General features: G+C 45.6%; 1 protein-coding gene across 1 annotated transcript in view; it reads right to left on the bottom strand.

Moving 5' to 3' along the window:
- fam120c (family with sequence similarity 120C) overlaps positions 1-20,966 on the bottom strand; it is a 71,830-nt gene extending 50,864 nt beyond the window's left edge. The window contains exons 1-2 of the mRNA XM_038984329.1: positions 19,523-20,966; positions 2,921-3,167 (exon numbers count right to left, since the gene is read on the bottom strand). Of these exons, the coding sequence (XP_038840257.1) occupies positions 2,921-3,167; positions 19,523-20,020 (745 nt within the window). The 5' untranslated portion in view covers positions 20,021-20,966. The remainder of the gene's footprint in view (positions 1-2,920; positions 3,168-19,522) is intronic.
- Between the last annotated feature and the right edge of the window lie 6,105 nt (positions 20,967-27,071).

Here is a 27,071-nt window from a genome sequence, read left to right as displayed (position 1 = left end):
GTGATACTAACCTTATTAAAACATATAGGCCTATGGGCTAGGCTACATGAGGTGTGATACTAACCTTATTAAAACATATAGGACTATGGGCTGGGCTACATGAGGTGTGATACTAACCTTATTAAAACATATAGGACTATGGGCTAGGCTACATGAGGTGTGATACTAACCTTATTAAAACATATAGGACTATGGGCTAGGCTACATGAGGTGTGATACTAACCTTATTAAAACATATAGGACTAGGCTACATGAGGTGTGATACTAACCTTATTAAAACATATAGGCCTATGGGCTAGGCTACATGAGGTGTGATACTAACCTTATTAAAACATATAGGCCTATGGGCTAGGCTACATGAGGTGTGATACTAACCTTATTAAAACATATAGGGCTATGGGCTAGGCTACATGAGGTGTGATACTAACCTTATTAAAACATATAGGACTATGGGCTAGGCTACATGAGGTGTGATACTAACCTTATTAAAACCTATGGACTAGGCTACATGAGGTGTGATACTAACCTTATTAAAACATATAGGACTATGGGCTAGGCTACATGAGGTGTGGTACTAACCTTATTAAAACATATAGGACTATGGGCTAGGCTACATGAGGTGTGATACTAACCTTATTAAAACATATAGGACTATGGGCTAGGCTACATGAGGTGTGATACTAACCTTATTAAAACATATAGGCATATGGGTGCTTCTACACCTGCATTGCTTGCTGTTTGGGGTTTTAGGCTGGGTTTCTGTACAGCACTTCCGAGATATTAGCTGATGCACGAAGGGCTATATAAAATAAACTTGATTGATTGATTGATTGATTGATATGGGCTAGGATACATGAGGTGTGCGACTATGATTTGAAAAAGTCACAAATGAAAGGCATGCGCTGTTTCTTCCCTTATGCTGGGCATCATTCACAAGTGACTAATACTGTCACCCATCAGACTATTCTTGATTTAATCTGGTCTTTACATATACTAAATAATGTAAGTGTGAAATTCATTTTGATTTAGAATGGACCATTATTCTGCACCTGTATCAAAACAGAGGCAGCGGAAAAACATGTCATCTCCGCACTTAAATAGCAAATGGAGGACACTATTCCCGTGGTTCATTTTCATGCCATCCTGTTGTAAAGAGAAGCAATGTGCTTAACTTCTTTGGGATAGGGGGCGGTATTTTGACGTCCGGATGAAAAGCGTGCCCAAAGTAAACTGCCTGCTACTCAGGCCCAGAAGCTAGGATATGTATATAATTGGTGATAATGTCTATGAGTATAACAGAACTGAAATGGCAGGCGAAACCCAGAGGACAAACCATCCCCCACAAAAAATATTTTCATCCTACCACTGATTTCAATGGTTGGCACTTTTATAATAGGGCGAAATCCTCCCATATTGCAGTTCCTAGGGCTTCCACTAGATGTCAACAGTCTTTAGAAAGAGTTTCAGGCTGGTTTTTGGAAAAATGAGCCTGAAATTGTAGTTTTTCTAGGTGGCCACCATTTTGGTTGTAGTGTTTCCAAGCGCGTGGAAGAGAGCGTGTTTTGGTATTTTTCTGCGGTAAAGACAATAACGATTCTCCGTCTTAAATTGTATTGTTTATTTGCGTATTAGGGTACCTAAGGTTTGATTATAAACGTTGATTGACTTGTTTGGATAAGTTTATTGGTAACGTTTGAAATTCATTTTGTATGCATTTTGAAGGAGGGAAACCGAGTGGATTATTGACTGAAGCGCGCCAGCTAAACCGAGTTTTTATGGCTATAAAGAAGGACATTATCGAACAAAAAGACCATTGTGATGTAACTGGGACCTTTTGGAGTGCCAACAGAAGATCTTCAAAGGTAAGGCATTTACTATATCGCTATTTCTGACGTTCGTGTCGCAACTCCCTGGTTGAAGATTATTTGTTTTGCATTTGTGTGCTGGGCGCTGTCCTCAGATAATCGCATGGTTTGCTTTCGCCGTAAAGCCTTTTTGACAAGGCGGCTGGATTAACAACAAGTTAAGCTTTATTTTGATGTATTGCACTTGTGATTTCATGAAAGTTTAATATTTATAGTAATTTAATTTGGCGCTCTGCAATTTCACCGGAAGTATTCGAATTGGGACGCTAGCGTCCCACTGATCCGCAATAAGTTATTAGGCAAGTTTAGAAATAAATATAGTAGGTCTAGTCTGTAGAAAGCTGATGGGAACCTCCTCTTTTTTAATAGAGGCCATCACTTATTGAAATATTGCCCAACATGAGCTCATGGGCTCTCATGAAGTGTTTGATTAGATTTTAAATTACATTTGTATTGATGTCAGAGTGATTAGAGGGACAACAGAGTGCTGAGTACCAGGCAGTTAGAAGGTTTGGTAGACTACTAATGACCATCAGCAGCATCAGAGCTTGGAGAAGCCTAATTACAGTGACTAAATGTTCACGTGGAATTTGACTAGTCATGACTCGTGACCACCGGTGTGGAGGTAATATGGTCACTTTAACAGCCCTACTCTCCCCCCACATGCCCGTTGGTGCTGCGTGCTATGTTCGTCACTGTTTTTAGACCGGACACATTTTGCATTGAGTTTTTCCGTATGCTAATTTGTAACATTGAAGAACAATTGAAAACCTTGAGGAAAAACCACATTGTGTTAATCCAGCAGTGTGTTCTATACACACATTCAGCATACGTCGATCAGCATATTTTGAAGGGGCTTAAAATCTGCGATTTCCTAGCTATCCTCCTGCAATATCTACTATAATAAACTGATGAGCCCCTCTGGAGTTCTGCCCAAGCAAGGCATTTGATTAGTTTGACGTGTCACTGATTTACAGCGGGTTACCACACCTATGTAGCTATTTTTCTTCCATGGACTTCCTCAGGCTTCAAGTTTTGGTTAATTGGATACCTACCCAGCAGTGCAGTGAAGCAGGGCAGGTGTTGTGTCTTCAGACCCAGCTGTCTGGCAGCTTCAGAGAGCAGGTACTGGTGGGTAGTCAGGTTCTTGCCGTTCCAGGACAGTTTGAGGGCATGCGAGGAGAAGTAGGCGGGCACGTTGCAGAGGGCAAACTCTGAGTCCTGGGCGATCAGCCCGCAGAAACCAAAGTCCCTGTAGAGGGACAGCACCTCCTGGTGGTGGTCCTCCAACGTCTGGACAACCTGGATAATACAACAGAACATTACACACCTTAACCTTTCACCCTGACAGTAGTAGTGAATCCAGAGGTCAGTCAGTCTTTAGTCCAGAAGAGATTCTACAGATATCACATGTTGAGTTTAGCATTAGCTTAGTCTCTCGGTATCAGAGGCTCTAAACTATGTTTCATAGGTACACTGGTATAAATGTTTTAATTGATTGAGATATAAAATATTGGGACTATGAAATCTAGCTGCTTTTGAAGCTCATGTTGCGCTCTAAAAAACTAATATTCAACCCTGTAAAGACATTTATTATAAAAGCGAAAATGTTGACAAAAACCTATCATTGAAATTACAAAGTCATTTACGTAACATTACGTTTGTAATATTGTGTAAAAGCACTACTGTTGAAATGTATTACATTGAGAATTCAACAAAGTCATTTACGTAACATTACGTTTGTAATATTGTGTAAAAGCACTACTGTTGAAATGTATTACATTGAGAATTCAACAAAGTCATTTACGTAACATTACGTTTGTAATATTGTGTAAAAGCACTACTGTTGAAATGTATTACATTGAGAATTCAACAAAGTCATTTTAAGAGCATCAAGTTTGTGAATGATGACATGCAAGAGATCAGTCATTCAACCATTAACTTCTCTAGGATAGGGGGCAGCATTTTCACGTTTGGATGAAAAGCATACCCAAATTCAACTGCCAGCTACTCATCCCCAGAAGATAAGATATGCATTTTGTTAATATATTTGGATAGAAAACACTCTGAAGTTTCTAAAACTGTTTGAATCATGTCTGTGAGTATAACAGAACTTATTTAGCAGGCAAAACCCCGAGGACAAACCATTCAGATTTTATTTTTTTTGGAAGTCACTCTCTTCAATGGATTTTCATTGGGAATCCAGATTTCTAATTAACCTTCTTGCAGTTCCTACCGCTTCCACTGGATGTCAACAGTCTTTAGAAATTGGTTGAGGTTTTATCCTTTGTGTAATGAAGAAGTACGGCCATCTTGAACTAGAGTCACTGGAAGTGTCTTGTTTGTTAGAGGCGCATGACCATAAGGCTAGCTACAGTTTGTTTTAATCCTGTATTGAACACAGATCCCGTATTTAATTTTATCGATTATTTACGTAAAAAAATACCTAAAGTTGTATTACAAAAGTAGTTTGAAATGTTTTGGCAAAGTTTACAGGTAACTTTTGAGATATTTTGTAGTCACGTTTCGCAATTTGGAACCGGTGTTTTTCCTGTATCAAACGAGCCAAATAAATGGACATTTTGGATAGACGGAATTAATCGAACAAAAATACAATTTGTGATGTTTATGGGACATATTGGAGTGCCAACAACAGAAGCTCGTCAAAGGTAATGCATGAATTATATTTTTATTTCTGCGTATTGTGTCGCGCCTCCAGGGTTGAAATATGCCTCTCTTTGTTTACTCTGTTGCTATCCTCAGAAAGTAGCATTGTTTGCTTTCGCAGAAAAGCCTTTTTGAAGTCTGACATGTTGGCTGGGTTCACAAATAGTGTAGCTTTAATTTGGTATCTTTCATGTGTGATTTAATGAAAGTTAGATTTTTATAGTAATTTATTTGAATTTTTGCGCTCTGCATTTTTACTGGCTTTTGGCCAAGTGGGACTTTAGCGTCCCACATATCCTAGAGAAGTTAAGATTGTCACATGCACTAGTACAGTCGTGGCCAAGTTTTGAGAATGACACAAATATACATTTTCACAAGGTCTGCTGCCTCAGTTTGTATGATGGCAATTTGCATATAGTCCAGAATGTTATGAAGAGTGATCAGATGAATTGCAATTAATTGCAAAGTCCCTCTTTGCCATGCAAATGAACTGAATCCCCCAAAAACATTTCCACTGCATTTCAGCCCTGCCACAAAAGGACCAGCTGACATCATGTCAGTGATTCACTCGTTAACACAGGTGTGAGTGTTGACGAGGACAAGGCTGGAGATCACTCTGTCATGCTGATTGAGTTTGAAAAACAGACTGGAAGCTTGAAGACATAGAGGGAGAGGTTGTTGTCCTGGCACCACACTGCCAGGTCTCTGACCTCCTCCCTAAAGGCTGTCTCATCATTATCGATGATCAGGCCTACCACTGTTGTGTCAGCAAACGTAATGGTGTTGGAGTCATGTTTGGCCACGCAGTCGTGGGTGAACAGGGAGTACAGGAGGGGACTAAGCACACACCCCTGAGGGGCCCCAGTGCTGAGGATCAGCATGGCAGATGTGTTGTTGCCTACCCTTACCACCTGGGGGCGGCACGTCAGGAAATCCAGGATCCAGTTGCAGAGGGAGGTGTTTAGTCCAGAGTCCTTAGCTTTGTGATGAGCTTTATGGGCACTATGGTGTTAAACAATGAGCTGTAGTCAATGAACAGCATTCTCACGTTGGTGTTCCTTTTTTTCCAGGTGGGAAAGGGCAGTGTGAGAATGTTGTTCATTGACTACAGCTCAGCGTTCAACACCATAGTGCCCTGAAAGCTCATCACTAAGCTAAGGACCCTTGGACTAAACACCCTCTGCAACTGGATTCTCGGTACATCGTGCAGACAGGAATAAAAAAACTCTCCGGGAAGAATGAGCCCGGTGTGATTGTGGTAATGTACAGGAATCAAGTCCTTTTGTTAACCTATCTCAAGACCATCATACTGTTAAATAGCCATCACAAGTTGGCCTCCACCCAGTACCCTGAAGTCACTAGCCAGCTACCACCCGGTTTCCCTGCACCTTAGAGCTGCTGTACATAGACATGGAACACTGGTGAATTCAATAATATTTACCGAATGCTTTAAATTTCATATGTAAATACAGTATATAGTCAAGGACAATCCTATTTAACTACTGCTGTACATACAAAGCATTAGGAAAGTTCAGCCCTTGACCTTTCTACATTTTGTTACGTTACAGACTTAATTCTATAATGGATTACATTTTTTTTAATCAATCTACACACAATACCCCATAATGACAAAGAAAAAAGAGGTTTAGAATTTTTTGCTAATTTATTACAAATCCAAAAAATGAAATATCACATTTACATAAGTATTCAGACCCTTTAGCAGCGATTACAGCCTCAAGTCTCCTTTGTATGACGCCACAAGCTTGGCACACCTGTATTTGGGGGCGCTGCTGCACAGCTATTTTCAGGTCTCTCCAGAGATGTTCTTTCGCGTTCAAGTCCGGTCTCTTGCTGGGCCACTCAAGGACAGTGAGACTTGTCCTGAAGCCACTCCTGCATTGTCTTGGCTGTGTACTGAGGGTCGTGGTCCTGTTGGAAGCGGGACCTTCGCCCCAGTCTGAGGTCCTGAGCGCTCTGGAGCAGGTTTTCATCAAGGATCTCTCTGGACTTTGCGCCGTTCTTCTTTCCCTCGATCCCGACTGGCATTCAGGCCAAATAGTTCAATCTTGGTTTCATCAGACTAGAGAATCTTGTTTCTCATGGTCCAAGTCCCCTTTAGGTACCTTTTGGCAAATTCCAAGCGGGCTGTCATGTGCCTTTTACTGAGGAGTGGCTTCTGTCTGGGCACTACCATAAAGGCCTGATTGGTGGAGTGCTGCAGAGATGGTTGTCCTTCTGGAAGTTTCACCCATTTCCACAGAGGAACTCTGGAGCTCTGTCAGAATGACCATCGGGTTCTTGGTCACCTCCCTGACCAAGGCCCTTCTCTCCAATTGCTTGGTTTGGCCAGGCGGCCAGCTCTAGGAAGAGTATTGGTGGTTCCAAACTTCTTCCATTTAAGAAGCACTATGGACAATTCCTTCGACCTCATGGCCATTCCAAATAATGTCCAATCAATTCACCACAGGTGGACTCCAATCAAGTTGTAGAAACAGCAAGGATGATCAATGGAAACAGGATGCACCTGAGCTCAATTTGGAGTCTCAAGGTAAAGGGTCTCTATACTTATGTAAATAAGGTATGTATGTTTTTTATTTTTAATACATTTGTAAACACCTGTTTTCGCTCTGTCATTATGGGCTTTTGTGTGTAGATTCAATTACTTTTTTTCCTCGTCAATTTTAGAACAAGGCTGTAACGTAAACAAAATGTGGGAAAAGGGAAGGGGTCTGAATACTTTCCGAATGCCCTGTAAATAGATACACCTATTAGCCATGTTATGACTGACTTGTGATCATCAGCTAGTTTGATTGTATTGACATTGCCAGCCTTAGTTACAATCGTTAGTTTTGGTCCAGAATATTGAGTCATTGAAACTAAAAACAGAGCATCCTGAATGGAGGCAACAAACAATGTACCAGGCCAGCTGGGATTCATAACCTGATAGCAATATGTTTTGGACTAGCAAGAAATATATTGGTGAATTATATTAATCATGCTTTGAACTACATCCATCTATTCTGCCAATAATGTTTTAGTTTACGTCATGGAACATAAGTCAAATATAACCTATTTTGTAGCATAAACAGGGAATTTGATATTTGAGTGATATTATGACTGTCTTTTAAAACACTGTCAGTTCCACTTTAAACTTTTAAGTCAACAGTTACTTTGTGTGCTAAATGTGAAATGTTTTTTGCAATGGGAAGTAATAGTTGTACATTCAGATTGGAAATGCTTAATGGTTGTGTTTCTGTATTCTTATGATTGGGACCTACTGGCTTATGTGACCTTATGGACTGGTTATCCTTTAGTTCAACATCATGCTGTGTGTGACTGCTGTCTCTCCATCAGCCCTATCCAGTGGAGTAGTGGTCCTTTAACATCATGCTGTGTGTGACTGCTGTCTTTCCATCAGCCCTATGCAGTGGTCCTTTAACATCATGCTGTGTGTGACTGCTGTCTCTCCATCAGCCCTATCCAGTGGAGTAGTGGTCCTTTAACATCATGCTGTGTGTGACTGCTGTCTCTCCATCAGCCCTATCCAGTGGTGTAGTGGTCCTTTAACATCATGCTGTGTGTGACTGCTGTCTCTCCATCAGCCCTATGTAGTGGTCCTTTAACATCATGCTGTGTGTGACTGCTGTCTCTCCATCAGCCCTATCCAGTGGTGTAGTGGTCCTTTAACATCATGCTGTGTGTGACTGCTGTCTCTCCATCAGCCCTATGTAGTGGAGTAGTGGTCCTTTAACATCATGCTGTGTGTGACTGCTGTCTCTCCATCAGCCCTATCCAGTGGTGTAGTGGTCCTTTAACATCATGCTGTGTGTGACTGCTGTCTCTCCATCAGCCCTATCCAGTGGTGTAGTGGTCCTTTAACATCATTCTGTGTGTGACTGCTGTCTTTCCATCAGCCCTATGTAGTGGAGTAGTGGTCCTTTAACATCATGCTGTGTGTGACTGCTGTCTCTCCATCAGCCCTATCCAGTGGTGTAGTGGTCCTTTAACACCATGCTGTGTGTGACTGCTGTCTCTCCATCAGCCCTATGTAGTGGTGTAGTGGTCCTTTAACATCATGCTGTGTGTGACTGCTGTCTCTCCATCAGCCCTATCCAGTGGTGTAGTGGTGTTTTAACATCATGCTGTGTGTGACTGCTGTCTCTCCATCAGCCCTATGTAGTGGTGTAGTGGTCCTTTAACATCATGCTGTGTGTGACTGCTGTCTCTCCATCGGCCCTATCCAGTGGTGTAGTGGTCCTTTAACATCATGCTGTGTGTGACTGCTGTCTCTCCATCAGCCCTATCCAGTGGTGTAGTGGTCCTTTAACATCATGCTGTGTGTGACTGCTGTCTCTCCATCAGCCCTATCCAGTGGAGAAGTGGTGCTTCAACAAGCACAGCACTTACACAAATTACTGATTGGCTGAGAGAAATTGATACGAAGTGGGGGCTGTTTTGTTAAGACTTCAGTGCAGCTTTTGACATTATTGATACGTCTGCTGCTGGAAAAACGTATATTTGTTATGGCTTTACACCCCCTGCTATATTGTGTTATGGCTTTACACCCCCTGCTATAATGTGGATAAAGAGATACCTGTCTAACAGAACACAGAGGGTGTTCCTTAATGGAAGCCTCTCCAACATCATCCAGGTAGAATCAGGAATTCCCCAGGGCAGCTGCCTAGTCCCCTTACTTTATTCAATCTTTACTAACAACATGCTAACGACAGACACACTGGCTTTGAGTAAAAGGTTTGATACTATGTATCCAGATGACTCAACACTATACATGTCAGCTACCACAGCCACTGAAACACTTAAAAGGGCTGCAGTTAGTTTCAGAGTGGGTGGCAAGGAATAAGTTAGTCCTAAATATTTATAAAACTAAAAGCAAACTAAATCTTGTAATAAATAACGTGGAAATAGAGCAAGTTGAGGTGAATAAACTGCTTGGAATAACCCTGGATTGTAAACAGTCATGGTCAAAACATTTTGACACGACAGTAGCTAAGAGCTGGAGAAGTCTGTCCATAATAAAGCGCTGCTCTACCTTCTTAACTGCACTATCAACAAGGCAGGTCCTACAGGCCCCAGTTTCTACCTTCTTAACAGCCCTATCAACAAGGCAGGTCCTACAGGCCCTAGTTTCTACCTTCTTAACAACACTATCAACAAGGCAGGTCCTACAGGCCCTAGTTTCTACCTTCTTAACAACACTATCAACAAGGCAGGTCCTACAGGCCCTAGTTTCTACCTTCTTAACAGCACTATCAACAAGGCAGGTCCTACAGGCCCTAGTTTCTACCTTCTTAACAACACTATCAACAAGGCAGGTCCTACAGGCCCTAGTTTCTACCTTCTTAACACTATCAACAAGGCAGGTCCTACAGGCCCTAGTTTTGTCTCACCTGGACTACTGTTCAGTCGTGGGGTCAGGTGCCACAAAGAGGGACTTAGGAAAATTGCAATTGGCTCAGAACATGGCAGCACGGCTGGCCCTTGGATGTACACAGAGAGCTAATATTAATAATATGCATGTAAATCTCTCCTGGCTCAAAGTGGAGGAGAGATTGACTTCATCACTACTTGTATTTGTGAGAGGTATTGACAGGCAGGAACTAATGGGGATCCATAATAAACCCCAGGAAGAGTAGCTGCTGCCTTGGCAGGAACTACTGGGGATCCATAATAAACCCCAGGAAGAGTAGCTGCTGCCTTGACAGGAACTAATGGGGATCCATAATAAACCCCAGGAAGAGTAGCTGCTGCCTTGGCAGGAACTAATGGGGATCCATAATAAACCCCAGGAAGAGTAGCTGCTGCCTTGGCAGGAACTAATGGGGATCCATAATAAACCCCAGGAAGAGTAGCTGCTGCCTTGGCAGGAACTACTGGGGATCCATAATAAACCCCAGGAAGAGTAGCTGCTGCCTTGGCAGGAACTAATGGGGATCCATAATAAACCCCAGGAAGAGTAGCTGCTGCCTTAGCAGGAACTAATGGGGATCCATAATAAACCCCAGGAAGAGTAGCTGCTGCCTTGGCAGGAACTAATGGGGATCCATAATAAACCCCAGGAAGAGTAGCTGCTGCCTTGGCAGGAACTAATGGGGATCCATAATAAACCCCAGGAAGAGTAGCTGCTGCCTTGGCAGGAACTACTGGGGATCCATAATAAACCCCAGGAAGAGTAGCTGCTGCCTTGGCAGGAACTACTGGGGATCCATAATAAACCCCAGGAAGAGTAGCTGCTGCCTTGGCAGGAACTAATGGGGATCCATAATAAACCCCAGGAAGAGTAGCTGCTGCCTTGGCAGGAACTAATGGGGATCCATAATAAACCCCAGGAAGAGTAGCTGCTGCCTTGGCAGGAACTACTGGGGATCCATAATAAACCCCAGGAAGTGTAGCTGCTGCCTTGGCAGGAACTACTGGGGATCCATAATGAACCCCAGGAAGAGTAGCTGCTGCCTTGGCAGGAACTACTGGGGATCCATAATAAAGACAAATCTGCTAAACATGTGTATGCGACCAATAACATTTAATTTGACGATTTCGGGATGATGGAGTTGATGTGTGCCATAACCAGCCTTTCAAAGCACTTCATGACTACAGATGTGAGTGCTACAGGGCAGTAGTCATTCTGGCAGGTAGCCTTAGAGTTTATGACTAGCTTGAGATGTGTGGGACTGAATGATTGTGAATATACCTGCCAGCTGCATGCTCTGGAATAACATCCGGCCACGCGAGCGTCTGATTAAAAACCTCACTAACGTCAGCCTCAGAGCGAGATCACCCAGTCCCTTGGGTCAACGGGGGCTCCTTGTCGTAGCCTCAGAGCGAGATCACCCAGTCCCTTGGGTCAACGGGGGCTCCTTGTCGTAGCCTCAGAGCGAGATCACCCAGTCCCTTGGGTCAACGGGGGCTCCTTGTCGTAGCCTCAGAGCGAGATCACCCAGTCCCTTGGGTCAACGGGGGCTCCTTGTCGTAGCCTCAGAGCGAGATCACCCAGTCCCTTGGGTCAACGGGGGCTCCTTGTCGTAGCCTCAGAGCGAGATCACCCAGTCCCTTGGGTCAACGGGGGCTCCTTGTCGTAGCCTCAGAGCGAGATCACCCAGTCCCTTGGGTCAACGGGGGCTCCTTGTCGTAGCCTCAGAGCGAGATCACCCAGTCCCTTGGGTCAACGGGGGCTCCTTGTCGTAGCCTCAGAGCGAGATCACCCAGTCCCTTGGGTCAACGGGGGCTCCTTGTCGTAGCCTCAGAGCGAGATCACCCAGTCCCTTGGGTCAACGGGGGCTCCTTGTCGTAGCCTCAGAGCGAGATCACCCAGTCCCTTGGGTCAACGGGGGCTCCTTGTCGTAGCCTCAGAGCGAGATCACCCAGTCCCTTGGGTCAACGGGGGCTCCTTGTCGTAGCCTCAGAGCGAGATCACCCAGTCCCTTGGGTCAACGGGGGCTCCTTGTCGTAGCCTCAGAGCGAGATCACCCAGTCCCTTGGGTCAACGGGGGCTCCTTGTCGTAGCCTCAGAGCGAGATCACCCAGTCCCTTGGGTCAACGGGGGCTCCTTGTCGTAGCCTCAGAGCGAGATCACCCAGTCCCTTGGGTCAACGGGGGCTCCTTGTCGTAGCCTCAGAGCGAGATCACCCAGTCCCTTGGGTCAACGGGGGCTCCTTGTCGTAGCCTCAGAGCGAGATCACCCAGTCCCTTGGGTCAACGGGGGCTCCTTGTCGTAGCCTCAGAGCGAGATCACCCAGTCCCTTGGGTCAACGGGGGCTCCTTGTCGTAGCCTCAGAGCGAGATCACCCAGTCCCTTGGGTCAACGGGGGCTCCTTGTCGTAGCCTCAGAGCGAGATCACCCAGTCCCTTGGGTCAACGGGGGCTCCTTGTCGTAGCCTCAGAGCGAGATCACCCAGTCCCTTGGGTCAACGGGGGCTCCTTGTCGTAGCCTCAGAGCGAGATCACCCAGTCCCTTGGGTCAACGGGGGCTCCTTGTCGTAGCCTCAGAGCGAGATCACCCAGTCCCTTGGGTCAACGGGGGCTCCTTGTCGTAGCCTCAGAGCGAGATCACCCAGTCCCTTGGGTCAACGGGGGCTCCTTGTCGTAGCCTCAGAGCGAGATCACCCAGTCCCTTGGGTCAACGGGGGCTCCTTGTCGTAGCCTCAGAGCGAGATCACCCAGTCCCTTGGGTCAACGGGGGCTCCTTGTCGTAGCCTCAGAGCGAGATCACCCAGTCCCTTGGGTCAACGGGGGCTCCTTGTCGTAGCCTCAGAGTTGTCTGCGATAGCTTTGTCTTTTAGTTTAGCACCAGCCTCTGTGTTAATCAAGGGCTTTTGATTAAGGAAGCAGCGAAACTTCACTGTGGGGACAACGTCGCCGATGCATTTCCTAATGAAACTGGTCACCGGGGTGGTTTGCTCGTCTATGCTATCGGCAGAGTCCAGGGAACATATTCCAGTCAGCACGAGCAAAGCAGTCTTCTAGCATAGCTTCCGATTGGGATGACCATTTCTCAACAGAGCGCGTCACGGGTACTTCCTGTTTGAGCTTCTGCTTGTAGACAGGAAACAGGAGTATAGAGTCATGATCTGACTTGCCGAAGGGGGGGAAGAGGGAGGCCATTATACAGTGGCAAGATAAAGTATGTGAACACTTTGGAATTTCATGGATTTCTGCATAAATTGGTCATCAAATTTGATCTGATCTTCATCTGGGTCACAACAATAGACAGTGTGCTTCAACTAATAACACACAGATTATTGTATTTTTCTTGTCTATATTGAAACATAACTTAAACATTCACAGTGCAGTGTGGAAGAAGTACATGAACCCTTGGATTCAATAACTGGTTGACCCTCCTTTGGCAGCAATAACCTCAACCAAACGTTTTCTGTAGTTGTGAATCAGACCTGCACAACGGTCAGGAGGAATTTTTGACCATTCCTCTTTACAAAACTGTTTCAGTTTAGCAATTTCTTGGGAAGTCTGGTGTGAACTTCTCTCTTGAGGTCATGCCACAGCATCTCATTTGGGTTGAGATCAGGACTCTGACTGGGCCACTCCAGAAGGCGTACTTCCAAAGGGTTCACATACTTTTTCTTGCCACTGTATGCTTGTGGGTAGAGCAGCAGTGGTCTAGGACTTCATTGCCCCTAGTGAAGAAGGAGACGTGTTGATGGAAGTCGGGAAACAATGAAACCTCCAGGTCCATACTGAGTTTAATCAGGAAGTGTATAGGAAATGTTGTTCCCACTGTGACTATTAAAACCTATCCTAACCAGAAACCGTAGATAGATGGCAGCATTCACGCAAAACTGAAAGCGCGAACCACCACATTGAGCCATGGCAACATGGCAGAATACAAACAGTGGAGTTATTCCCTCCAAAAGGCAATCAAACAGGCAAAACATCAGTGTAGAGACAATGTGGAGTAGCAATAACAGCTCAGACACGAGAGCTATGTGTCTACAGACAATCAATCACAGACTACAAAGGGAAAACCAGCTACATTGCGGACACCTGGACAATTGAAACACCTTCGCCTACTTTGAGGATAACACACTGCCACCGAAGCGGCCCGCTACCAAGGACTGTGGGCTCTCCTTCTCCGTGGCCGACGTGAGTAACACATTTAAGCTTGTTAACCCTCGCAAGGCTGCCGGCCCGGGCAGCATCCCTTTCCGCGTCGTCAGAGCATGCGCAGAACAGCTGGCTGGAGTGTTTAAGGACATACTCAATCTCTCCCTATCCTAGTCTGCTATCTCCACATGCTTCAAGACGTCCAACATTGTTCCTGTACCCAAGAAAGCAAAGGTCATTTTACTAAATTACTATCGACCCGTAGCACTCCTGTCATCATGAAGTGCTTTGAGAGGCTCGTCAAGGATCATATCACCTCCACCCTACCTGACACCCTAGACCCACTTCAATTTGCTTACCGCCCCAATAGATCCACAGACAACGCAATTGCACTGCACACTGCCCTATCCCATCTGGACAAGAGGAAAACCTATGTAAGAATGCTGTTCATTGACAATAGCTCAGCATTCAACATCATAGTGTCCTCCAAGCTCATCATTAAGCTTGGGGCCCTGGGTCTGAACCCCGCCTTGTGCAACAGGGTCCTGGGCCGCCCCCAGGTGGTGAAGGTAGGAAACACCACTTCGCTGATCCTCAACACAGGGGCCCCACAAGGGTGCGTGCTCAGCCCCCTCCTGTACACCCATGACTGCATGGACACGCACGCCTTCAACTCAATCATCAACTTTGCAGACGACACAACAGTAGTAGGCCTGACTACCAACAATGACGAGACAGCCTACAGGGAGGAGGTGAGGGCTCTGGGAGTGTTGTGCCAGGAGAATAACCTCTCACTCAATGTCGACAAAACAAAGGAGCTGATCGTGGACTTCAGGAAACAGCAGAGGGAGCATGCCCCTATCCACATCGATGGGACCGCAGTGGAGCAGGTGGAAAGCTTCAAGTTCCTTGGTGTACACATCACTGACGATCTGAAATGGTCCACCCACAGACAGTGTGGTGAAGAAGGCGCAACAGCACCTCTTCAACCTCAGGAGGCTGAAGAAATGTGGCTTGTCACCTAAAACTAGGGATGCACCGATATGGAATTTTTGCACGATACCGATATCTGATATTTTCCTTGCCAAAAAACCTGATACCGATATTTACAAAAGTTGCGTTTTTTTAAGCATTCTAGTACAGTTAAATTGTTTTTACCCACACACTGACGAAAATGTTATTTTGTTGGCATTTACGTAGGTCCCCATTACCAGTAAAACAATCAAAACCTATTTATTTCACTTACTTGCTGTGCTGTTTCGTTGTTTATTTGTTCAGTCTCATAAATGTTAAGCAGTGAAGTTTCAGCGGTCTATCCGTGGCCTCTCTTCCTCTGTGCGCACTGTCACTGTGTCCGTTTCCAGCTGTGTCTATCATTTCACATAAACCCCGTTTCTTGTCTGCGTCGAAGTAGCGGTCCTTGTACCTAGCATCGAGCATGGTGGCGACACAGTAAAGAAGCTCAGAGAATGCCACCGAATTGCTTGTTCACAGCCTTGAGTACTTTTGCAAGTTTTAACCCCACGGTCTGTGTCGGCAGTTTTGTTGAGCAGGTGTTTCAATACCATGACAGAGGGTATCACTTCTGCTACAGACGCAGTTGATGAGCTTATTTCTCCAGTCAGTTGTTCGAATGAAGCTAGGAGTGTGTTCATGTTTCCACGTTACAAACATGTTCTCAAATGCCATTGAAATGGCAGCAGCGATATGAGAACCAGCACATTCTTGAGCATGCGGCTTTCCTCAGTAGGAAATACTCGTCGACCCACTGTGCTGTCATACTCAGCATGCAAGTGGGGATGGCATCGCTGGTCCAAATGTCAGTCGTGAAGCTAATAGCAGTGACGCCCATAGCAAGCAGCTCAGAGTTTCAACAATACTGTGGAACTCCGGTAGGGCAACATGGGAAAAATAGCACCTACTTGGTAGTATGTACCGGGGCTCGAGGTGCTCGACCAGTCGGCAAAAGCCAACATCAACCACGACAGAGAATGGTTGATTGTCAAGAGCAATGAATTCCATTATCTTGGCGTTAATGGATTTTGCCTTTGAGTTGTCTCGCTGAAATTTTCTTACCCTTTCAAATGACTGCTCGACTTGAACTTGGTTAGTTGGAAGTGTACACTTTGTAATTTTCTGCTTTTGTTCTGTGTAGCGCTGTATTTTTTTGTGGCGTCATTACGTCATCTACCTATGTTATATAGGTATGCACGTCAGCTTTGACATTACGCCGTGTACCTACGTTATATAGGTATGCACGTCAGCTTTGACATTACGCCGTGTACCTACGTTATATAGGTATGCACGTCAGCTTTGACATCGGTTTTGCACATCGGCGTTAAACTAGACATCGGTCTGATGCCGATGTTGGCATTTTTAGCTAACGTCGGACGATTCCCATATGCTTACCGATATATTGTGCATCCCTACCTAAAACTCACAAACTTTTACAGATGCCCAATTGAGAGCATCCTGTCGGACTGTATCACCAGCCTGTACGGCAACTGCACCGCCCTCAACCGCATGGCTCTCCAGAGGGTAGTGTGGTCTGCCCAACACATCACCATGGGCAAACTACCTGCCCTCCAGGACACCTACAGCACCCGATGTCACAGGAAGGCCAAAAAGATCAAGGACAACCACCACCCGAGCCACTGCCTGTTCACCCCGCTATCATCCAGAAGGCGAGGTCAATACAGGTGCATCAAAGCTGGGACCGAGAGACTGAAAAACAGCTTCTATCTCAAGGACATCAGACTGTTAAATAGCCATCACTAGGCTGCTTCCAACCGGTTACATAACCCTGCACCTACGCTTCGAACACACTGACAGCATCATTGTGCAAAATAGTACGCAGCATCATCTGGATGTGTATGCAACAAAAGTTCAACATTCACCTTCTGGTACCATTTCTGTCAAGCCGTCTACGCATACAGTTTGACGCATACATTCGAAAATGCAGCCGATTAATTAGGCCCGATTTCAAGTTTTCATAACAATCGGAAATCGGTATTTTCGGACACAGATTTTGCCAAATGTTTTTTTTTTACACCTTTATTTAACGAGGCAAGTCAGTTAAGAACACATTCTTATTTTCAATGACGGCCTATCAGGGAACAGTGGGTTAACTGCCTTGTTCAGGGGCAGAACGAAAGATTTTTACCTTGTCAGCTCGGGGATTCGTTTTGCAACCTTCCGGTTACTAGTCCAACGCTCTAACCACCTGCCTTACATTGCACTCCATGTGGAGCCTGCATGGCAGGCTGACTACCTGTTACGCGATGGCAGCAAGAAGCCAAGGTAAGTTGCTAGCTAGCATTAAACTTACCTTATAAAAAACAATCTTAACATAATCACTAGTTATCTACACATGGTTGATATTATTAGTTTATTTAGCGTGTCCTGCGTTGCATATAATCGATGCGGTGCCTGTTAATTTCTCATCGAATCACAGCCTACTTTGCCAAACGGGTGATGATTTGGCACTGTCGTTGCACCAAACCTAACCATAAACATCAATGCCTTTCTTTAAAATCAATACACAAGTATATATTTTTAAACCTGCATATTTAGTTAATATTGCCTGCTAACATTAATTTGTTTTAACTAGGGAAATTGTATCACTTCTCTTGCGTTCCGTGCAAGCAGAGTCAGTGTATATGCAGCAGTTTGGGCCGCCTGGCTCGTTGCGAACTGTGTGAAGTCCATTTATTCCTAACAAAGACCGTAATTAATTTGCCAGAATTGTACATAATTATGACATAACATTGAAGGTTGTACAATGTAACAGCAATATTTAGACTTAGGGATGCCACCCGTTAGATAAAATACGGAACGGTTCCGTATTTCACTGTAAGAATAAATGTTATGTTTTCGAAATGGTAGTTTCCAGATTCGACCATATCATTGACCAAAGGCTCGTATTTCTGTGTGTTATTATGTTATAATTAAGTCTATGATTTGATAGAGCAGTCTGACTGAGCGGTGGTAGGCAGCAGCACGCTCGTAAGCATTCATTCAAACAGCACTTTTGTGCTTTTGCCAGCAGCTCTTCGCAATGCTTCAAGCATTGAGCTGTTTATGACTTCAAGCCTATCAAGTCCCGAGATTAGGCTGGTGTAACTGATGTAAAATGGCTAGTTTCAATCGATGACGTCACTCGCTCTGAGACGGAGTAGTTGTTCCCCTTGCTCTGCAAGGGCCACAGCTTTTGTGGAGCGATGGGTAACGATGCTTCGAGGGTGGCTGTTGTCGATGTGTTCCTGGTTCAAGCCCAGGTCGGGGCGAGGAGAGGGACAGAAGCTATACTGTTACACTGGCAATACTAAAGTGCCTATAAGAACATCCAATAGTCAAAGGTATATGAAATACAAATGGTATAGAGAGAAATAGTCCTATAATTCCTATAATAACTATAACCTAAAACTTCTTACCTGGGAATATTGAAGACTCATGTTAAAAGGAACCACCAGCTTTCATATGTTCTCATGTTCTGAGCAAGGAACTTAAAAGTTAGCTTTTTTTATATGGCACATATTGCACTTTTACTTTCTTCTCCAACACTTTGTTTTTGCATTATTTAAACTAAATTGAACATGTTTCATTATTTATTTGATGCTAAATTGATGTATTATATTAAGGTAAAAGAAAAGTGTTCATTCAGTATTGTTGTAATTGTCATTATTACAACAACAAAAAATGTAAGAAAATCGGCCGATTAATCGGTATTGGCTTTTTGTTGGTCCTCCAATAATCGGTATCGGCGTTGAAAATTCATAATCGGGCGACCTCCAGTATGCACCACACCGAACGTACTGCAACTGCCTCTGCAACACAATGCTGCAAACGCAGCGTTTCATTGGAAACAAATGTAATTCTGGTGTACCAAAATGCAATGACGCTGTCGGTGTGATCGAAGCATTAAGAGTCTGCTGCCCTATATACATAGACTTGAAATCATTGGCCGCTTTAATAATGGAACACTAGTCACTTTAATAATGTTTACATACTGCTTTACTCATCTCATATGTATATACTGTATTCTATTGTATTTTAGTCAATGCCACTCCGACATTGCTCATCCTAATATTTATATATTCCTTAATTCCATTATTTTACTTTGAGGTTTGTGTGTATTGTTGTGAATTATTAGATATTACTGCACTTTTGGAGCTAGAAAGACAAGCATTTCGCTACACCCGCAATAACATCTACTAAACGTGTGTGACCAATAACATTTGATTTGATTTGCTCTCCTATACAGTTTCCAAAACTGTATCGTAAGTGATGCGTATTGACGTCTAGAGCATCTGGGCTTTTAACAGAAGTCCCCCAGGAAGAAGAGACCTTCATCAATAGGCGCTGAAGGTAGATAGCCTCTATGAATGGGGTAGCAGCTACTGCTCTTTACTCACCCGCACTCTGAAGCGGAACATGGCGAGGCGGACACAGTGGCTGAGGCAGGCTGGGGGCAGGAACCAAGCACGGGGTGGCGGAGTTGCCTTGCTGCCAACATGATTGACGATGAGCTGGGCTGTCTGGCGTTGCCCCTGCGCCCGGCGTGCCCACTCCGGCCACCGCTCCTTCCCCAGGGTGCCGTTGAACACCACAACCAGCTCAAGCCCGCCCTGGTACAGACAGGCCTGGGACAGAGCGGACAGGTATCCCAGCATGGCGTTCCACTCCCCGCCGCACACCCAGTCCGTCTGGTAGCCGCCGTACAGCCGCTGCAGGCCGGAGTCAGCATCGATGAGTATCCGGGCCGGGGGTGGAGGAGGTATAGGGCCGAGGTGATGGGGGTGGTGGTGCGGGGGCTGGCGGCCCGGTGTACGGGCTAGTTTGAGTAGGTCCACGGGGACAGCTGCCCCGGGACACCGTTTCTCAAGATATTCCTGGAAGCCCTGCACACCCATCCCGGTGTTGTTGAGCCGGTGGGTCTGGCCAGGGGAGGGGGGCTCCGGGTACGTTCGGAACGCCGTGGTGATAGCTGATGTGAGGGTCGAGAATGTAGCTAGCTAGAACCTGGCAGCTAGCTAACGTATCTCTCTGTGTGACTGACTGAACTGTTGCTGCACCTAGCTGCTGCCACCCTCAACTCTGATACGAGTGACCAACCCTGCAAAGGCTAACTAGCCTAGCACGCTAGTTGACCAGGCCGAGAGGTGCACTTCCTAACAGCAAGAAAGCTAGCTAACTAGTTAGTGTGCAAAGCCAATCTTCTATATTTGGTCGTGTGAGTACAATTGTGTGTCCATCCCTAGCAGTATTTTGGTCAACTGCCAGCAAAGCCAGCTAGTCTAATTCTCCGGCTAAAGTTTAACTAACCCTCTAACTAGCTAGCTAGCTAGGTAATAACACATGAAATGTTGATAACTGATGATGGCTAGTGGCTAACTATAGTAATGGTATGATTTACTCCAAAATTATAATCCTGATTCACACGAATTAACGTTGCGCATTAGTTGGCGAACATGACGGTCGAGTAATTCTTAATCTGACAGTATATTGATATTAGAACCGTTAGACTATTTCAAATTAATGAGACGTGCTAGTTAGCTGGCCGATGGGATATGAAAATATGATTTAGTTAGCTAGCTATCTCGCTGGCTAACGTTAACCGCTGTAGCTAGCTGGCTAATTTAGCTAGCTGGGTCCCCGGCGTGACTTGACGCGTCAACTCTCAAAGACAACTCTGGGACAGAGACGACGCGAAATGAAATGGATGTTTGGAGAAATTAACGGCAGAAAAAAAAAGTTAATAAAAACAAACGGCCGATGGTGCCTCCCTCGCTTTCTTCCACACTCACGACTTCATGTTGAGGAAGGGGACATACTTTCAAGCGATGTCAGCCATCTTGCGACTTCCTCACGGACCAACAAAAGTGGGAGGGAAGGCGGGGAGCGGTGATGACGCCGAGGGAACTGTAGGGAAATGTAGTTAAAAAGCTCACATTTCTTTCTAAAGGTCCCTGGAATGCTAGCGTTAAAGACTCTAACTACCAAGAATACATGTGACGCCCTCTGCCTTGGCATGAAACATCAGAGGGTCCGTGCTATTGGGGATCCTTGGAACGTCCCTACCATATCTACCATATTGAAGTTGAAATGTAAAATGGTTATGGTTACGAAAGGGATTTATGGTTAAGTTTAGGTTAAATGTATGGGTTAAGGTTACGTTTAAGGGTCGTCCCGAACCAAAGACGCCGGATTGCACTAACTAAAACCAGAGGAGCGCTTTGGACTAAATGTTAAATTATGATCTGCAACACAAGCTAACTACTAAATCGATGATTGTCATGCACATTCTTCTTGCAAACTTTTCCCCCCTGCAAGAATGGACTATAGATTAATCAAACAGACAAATGTTTAATATTTATATTAGATCAAGTAAAGTATACATTGCATTGCATGTAAACACTAGGTGAGAGACTAATGTAACAAGTATGTAACAAGTAACCAAGCTAAGATCAGTGTAATGTAACAAGTAACCAAGCTAAGATCAGTGTAATGTAACAAGTAACCAAGCTAAGATCAGTGTAATGTAACAAGTAACCAAGCTAAGATCAGTGTAATGTAACAAGTAACCAAGCTAAGATCAGTGTAATGTAACAAGTAACCAAGCTAAGATCAGTGTAATGTAACAAGTAACCAAGCTAAGATCAGTGTAATGTAACAAGTAACCAAGCTAAGATCAGTGTAATGTAACAAGTAACCAAGCTAAGATCAGTGTAATGTAACAAGTAACCAAGCTAAGATCAGTGTAATGTAACAAGTAACCAAGCTAAGATCAGTGTAATGTAACCAAACTAAGATCAGGTCATGTACTGTATATATCGCCCTCCTGTGGAGGCATTTGGGACAGCAGGTACACCATTTATTTTTGTATTTGAACATGAGGAAAATAGACTTTCTGTGTTTCAGATCAACCCCTCCATATCACTCTGCCCATAGCACGTTTAGACCCGAGGTCTAGACACTAGTCTCCCTGGCTGTCCCTAGCACTCCAAATACAACCCTGCTATATCACACTCACTGAATACCAGCCCACCACCATTATCATGATGCACGCACACCAGACACATTTTGGCAACCTGGCATCCCATTTTTATGATATCATTCACAGATTGACTGCAATCGAAGTGAGTTTGTGAATTATGTTGCTCTCTCCCCCCTCTTCTCCCTCCACTTGTCCTCTCTCCCCCCTCTTCTCCTCTCTCCCCCCTCTTCTCCCTCTACTTGTCCTCTCCCCCCCTCTTCTCCCTCCACTTGTCCTCTCTCCCCCCTCTTCTCCCTCCACTTGTCCTCTCTCCTCCCTCATCCTTCTTGGTGAGGCGAAGCTCAGATCGTTGCTCCTCTGCCTTGTCTTCACTGTCCTTCAGTCTGACCTTCATATTCCTCAGCTCACCTGTCTGTCTGCTCCACCACCATGTCTCTAAGTTCCCTCAGCTCAGTGCAGATGTCAGGGGTGGTGGTGGTCTGGCAGTCAGCAGCAGTGTGTGGGTTAAATCACTGGGGAAGCCAAGCCAGAAAGATGTTACAACCTACAGTATGTGCTGTGATGACTGTTGTTTGCGCTATAACCTGTTAGTTCATATGCCTTGACACCGTGGTATATAAGGCTAAGGCCGAGACAATTAGAATACACAGTGGCAGAATAAAAGTTATCACAAAACTGGAGAGCCACATCTGTCCAGTGAAGTCCACAAAGCATATTGGGCGAGTGCGGAGAGGAGGCACAGGACGTACTGGACTGTGGAAGCGCACTGGAGACCTGATGCGTGGGACCGGTACCGGTGGCACCGGGCTGATGACACGCACCTCAGGGCGAGTGCGGGGAAGAGGCACAGGACGTAGGTACACTGGAGACCTGGTGTGTATAGCTGGCATCAATTGTTCCGGAACTTTAACACATGTTTCAGGACGAGTACGAGGAACTGTTACAGGTGGCATCGGACAGCTAACACGCTCCTCAGGGCGAATGCAGTGCATACTACGTCAAACCAACAGCTCTCCCTCTTCACTCTCCTCCAATTTGTCCAATAACTCCTCGACAGTCTCTGACTCACCCCTCAACTTCGCCGACTGCTCCATGTGCCCCCCCCCCAAAAAATTGGGGGTTTCTGTGGCCTACCTCCCCGACGTCGTTGCTGTCCTCTCATGCTCCAAGGCGACTCCCGCCAAGGAAGGCGATCCTGTCCTGCTAGGATTTCCTCCCAAGTCCAGGATCCCTTCCCATCCAGGATCTCTTCCCAAGTCCAGGATACTTCCTCCTCCTGGGCACGCTGCTTGGTCCTTTGTTGGTGGGATCTTCTGTCACGTTCGTCGTAAGGATGAGACCAAGGCGCAGCGTGCTTAGAGTTCCACATCATTTTAATAAACTGAAACTCACCTAACAAAACAACAAAGAACAACTGAAACATGACGCTACTGATGTGCACTAAGGTAACTATACGTAGACAAGATCCCACAACACAAACAAGGAAAATGGCTACCTAAATATGATCCCCAATCAGAGACAACGATAAACAGCTGTCTCTGATTGGGAACCATATCAGGCCAACATAGACATACAAAACCCCTAGACATACAACACCACTAGACATACAAAAACCCTAGACATACAAAAAGCCTAGACATACAAAACTAGCATACCCACCCTAGTTACACCCTGACCTGACCAGAATATATAGAAAAACAGATCTAACGTGACATTACGTCAACTCTATGGCCTATGTATTGCCTTACCTCCCTTATCCTACCTCATTTGCACACACTGTATATCGACTTGTTCTATTGTATTATTGACTGTACGCTTGTTTATTCCATGTGTAACTCTGTGTTATTGTTTGTGTCGCACTGCTTTGCTTTATCTTGGCCAGGTCGCAGTTGTAAATGAGAACTTGTTCTCAACTAGCCTACCTGGTTAAATAAAGGTGAAATACATTTTTTTTAAATAAACTCGCTCACCGAGTCAGCGTTTACGTCAATGTTATTGTCTGAGGCTACCCGGAACATATCCCAGTCCACCTTATCGAAGCTATCTTGATCCGATTGGTCAGACCAGCGTTGGATAGACCTAAGCACAGGCACTTCCTGTTTTAGTTTCTGCCTATAGGAAGGGAGCAAGAAGATGGAGTCATGGACGGATTTGCCTGAAGGAGGGCGGGGGAGGGCCTTGTGTGGATCACGGAAGTTTGGAAAGCAACGATCAAGCGTGTTACTCACTTGTGTACTGCAATCGATATGCTGATAGAATTTAGGTAGCCTTGTTCTCAAATTAGCTTTGTCCCCAGCTACAATTAATGCAGCCTCAGGATATATGGTTTCCAGTTTGCTTAAAGTCCAGTGAAGTTTCTTGATGGTCGTCTTGGTATCCCCTTGCGGGAGGATATACACGGATGTGATGATATACCCAGCTGTGACGATAACCGAGGAGTTATCTTGGGAGATAATACGGTCTGCATTTGATTGTGAGGAATTCTAGGTCAGGTGAACAAAAGGGCTTGAGTTCTTGTATGTTATTACAATTACACCATGAGTCATTAATCATGAAACACACACCCCCGCCCTTCTTACCAGAGAGATGTTTATTCCTGTCGGTGCGATGCACTGAAAATCCCGTTGGCTGTACAGCTAGTCTCCAGCTAGCCATGTTTCCGTGAAACAGAGTATGTTACAATCCCGGATATCTCTTTGGAAAACAACTCTTGCCCTGATTTCGTCGACTTTGTTAACGAGGAACTGGACATTAGCGAGTAATATACTCAGAAGCGGTGTGTCTTTATCTGTATATACCTCTGTGTGTTTGTTTGGGTTGGGGTCTATATGCCTGTTGGGGGGGGGGGTTTGGGGTTAGAACGAAGTCAAAGGAGGGGTCTATATGCCTGTTGGGGGGGGGTTTGGGGTTAGAACGAAGTCAAAGGAGGGGTCTATATGCCTGTTGGGGGGGGTTTGGGGTTAGAACGAAGTCAAAGGAGGGGTCTATATGCCTGTTGGGGGGGGTTTGGGGTTAGAACGAAGTCAAAGGAGGGGTCTATATGCCTGTTGGGGGGGGGTTTGGGGTTAGAACGAAGTCAAAGGAGGGGTCTATATGCCTGTGTGTGTGCGTGTGTGTGTGTGTGTGTGTGTGTGTGTGTGTGTGTGTGTGTGTGTGTGTGTGTGTGTGTGTGTGTGTGTGTGTGTGTGTGTGTGTGTGTGTGTGTGTGTGTGTGTATGTGTGTGTGTGAGGGGGGTTAGGACGAAGGAGCGGTCTATATGCCTGTGTGTGGGGGGGGGGGGGGGGGGGTTGGAATGAAGGAGGGGTCTATATGCCTGTGTGTGTGTGGGGGGGGGGGGGGTTAGAACGAAGGAGGGGTCTATATGCCTGGGGGCGGGGGGTTGGAATGAAGGAGGGGTCTATATGCCTGGGGTGGGGGATTAGAATGAAGGAGGGGTCTATATGCCTGGGGGGGGGGGATTAGAATGAAGGAGGGGTCTAGATGCCTGGGGCGGGGGGTTGGAATGAAGGAGGGGTCTATATGCCTGTGTGTGGGGGGGGGTTGGGGTTGGAATGAAGGAGGGGTCTATATGCCTGTGACGCTATGATTATCACCCTATAATTATGACCCTATACTTGTGACGCTATGATTATCACCCTATAATTATGACCCTTCGATTTTCACCCTATGAATCTGGTCTCTTGTCCTCTGGTCTCTTTCTCTCTGGTCTCTTTTCCTCGGGTCTCTTTCTCTGGTCTCTTTTTCTCTGGTCTCTTTTCCTCTGGTCTCTTTCCCTCTCAGTCTCTTTCCCTCTCAGTCTCTTTCCCTCTCAGTCTCTTTTCCTCTCAGTCTCTTTCCCTCTCAGTCTCTTTCCCTCTGGTCTCTTTCCCTCTGGTCTCTTTCCCTCTCAGTCTCTTTCCCTCTGGTCTCTTTCCCTCTCAGTCTCTTTCCCTCTGGTCTCTTTCCCTCTCAGTCTCTTTTCCTCTCAGTCTCTTTCCCTCTCAGTCTCTTTCCCTCTCAGTCTCTTTCCCTCTCAGTCTCTTTCCCTCTCAGTCTCTTTTCCTCTCAGTCTCTTTCCCTCTCAGTCTCTTTCCCTCTCAGTCTCTTTCCCTCTCAGTCTCGTTTCCTCTCAGTCTCTTTCCCTCTCAGTCTCTTTCCCTCTGGTCTCTTTCCCTCTCAGTCTCTTTTCCTCTCAGTCTCTTTCCCTCTCAGTCTCTTTCCCTCTCAGTCTCTTGTCCTCTCAGTCTCTTTCCCTCTGGTCTCTTTCCCTCTCAGTCTCTTTCCCTCTCAGTTTCTTGTCCTCTCAGTCTCTTTCCCTCTCAGTCTCTTTTCCTCTGGTCTCTTTTCCTCTCAGTCTCTTTCCCTCTCAGTCTCTTTTCCTCTGGTCTCTTGTCCTCTCAGTCTCTTTCCCTCTCAGTCTCTTTCCCTCTCAGTCTCTTTCCCTCTCAGTCTCTTTCCCTCTGGTCTCTTTCCCTCTCAGTCTCTTTTCCTCTGGTCTCTTGTCCTCTCAGTCTCTTTCCCTCTCAGTCTCTTTCCCTCTCAGTCTCTTTCCCTCTCAGTCTCTTTCCCTCTCAGTCTCTTTCCCTCTGGACTCTTTCCCTCTCAGTCTCTTTTCCTCTCAGTCTCTTTCCCTCTGGTCTCTTTCCCTCTCAGTCTCTTTCCCTCTGGTCTCTTGTCCTCTCAGTCTCTTTCCCTCTGGTCTCTTGTCCTCTCAGTCTCTTTCCCTCTGGTCTCTTGTCCTCTCAGTCTCTTTCCCTCTGGTCTCTTTTCCTCTCAGTCTCTTTCCCTCTGGTCTCTTTCCCTCTCAGTCTCTTTCCCTCTGGTCTCTTTTCCTCTCAGTCTCTTTCCCTCTCAGTCTCTTTCCCTCTTAGTCTCTTTCCCTCTGGTCTCTTGCCCTCTGGTCTCTTGTCCTCTCCCTCTGGTCTCTTTTCCTCTGGTCTCTTGTCCTCTGGTCTCTTTCACTCTGGTATATTTTCCTCTGGTCTCT

This window comes from Salvelinus namaycush, unplaced genomic scaffold, assembly GCF_016432855.1.
Source record: "Salvelinus namaycush isolate Seneca unplaced genomic scaffold, SaNama_1.0 Scaffold230, whole genome shotgun sequence".
Taxonomy (NCBI): Eukaryota; Metazoa; Chordata; class Actinopteri; order Salmoniformes; family Salmonidae; genus Salvelinus; species Salvelinus namaycush.
Note: the sequence above shows the minus strand (reverse complement) of the source record. Positions and strands in the feature narration are given on the sequence as shown.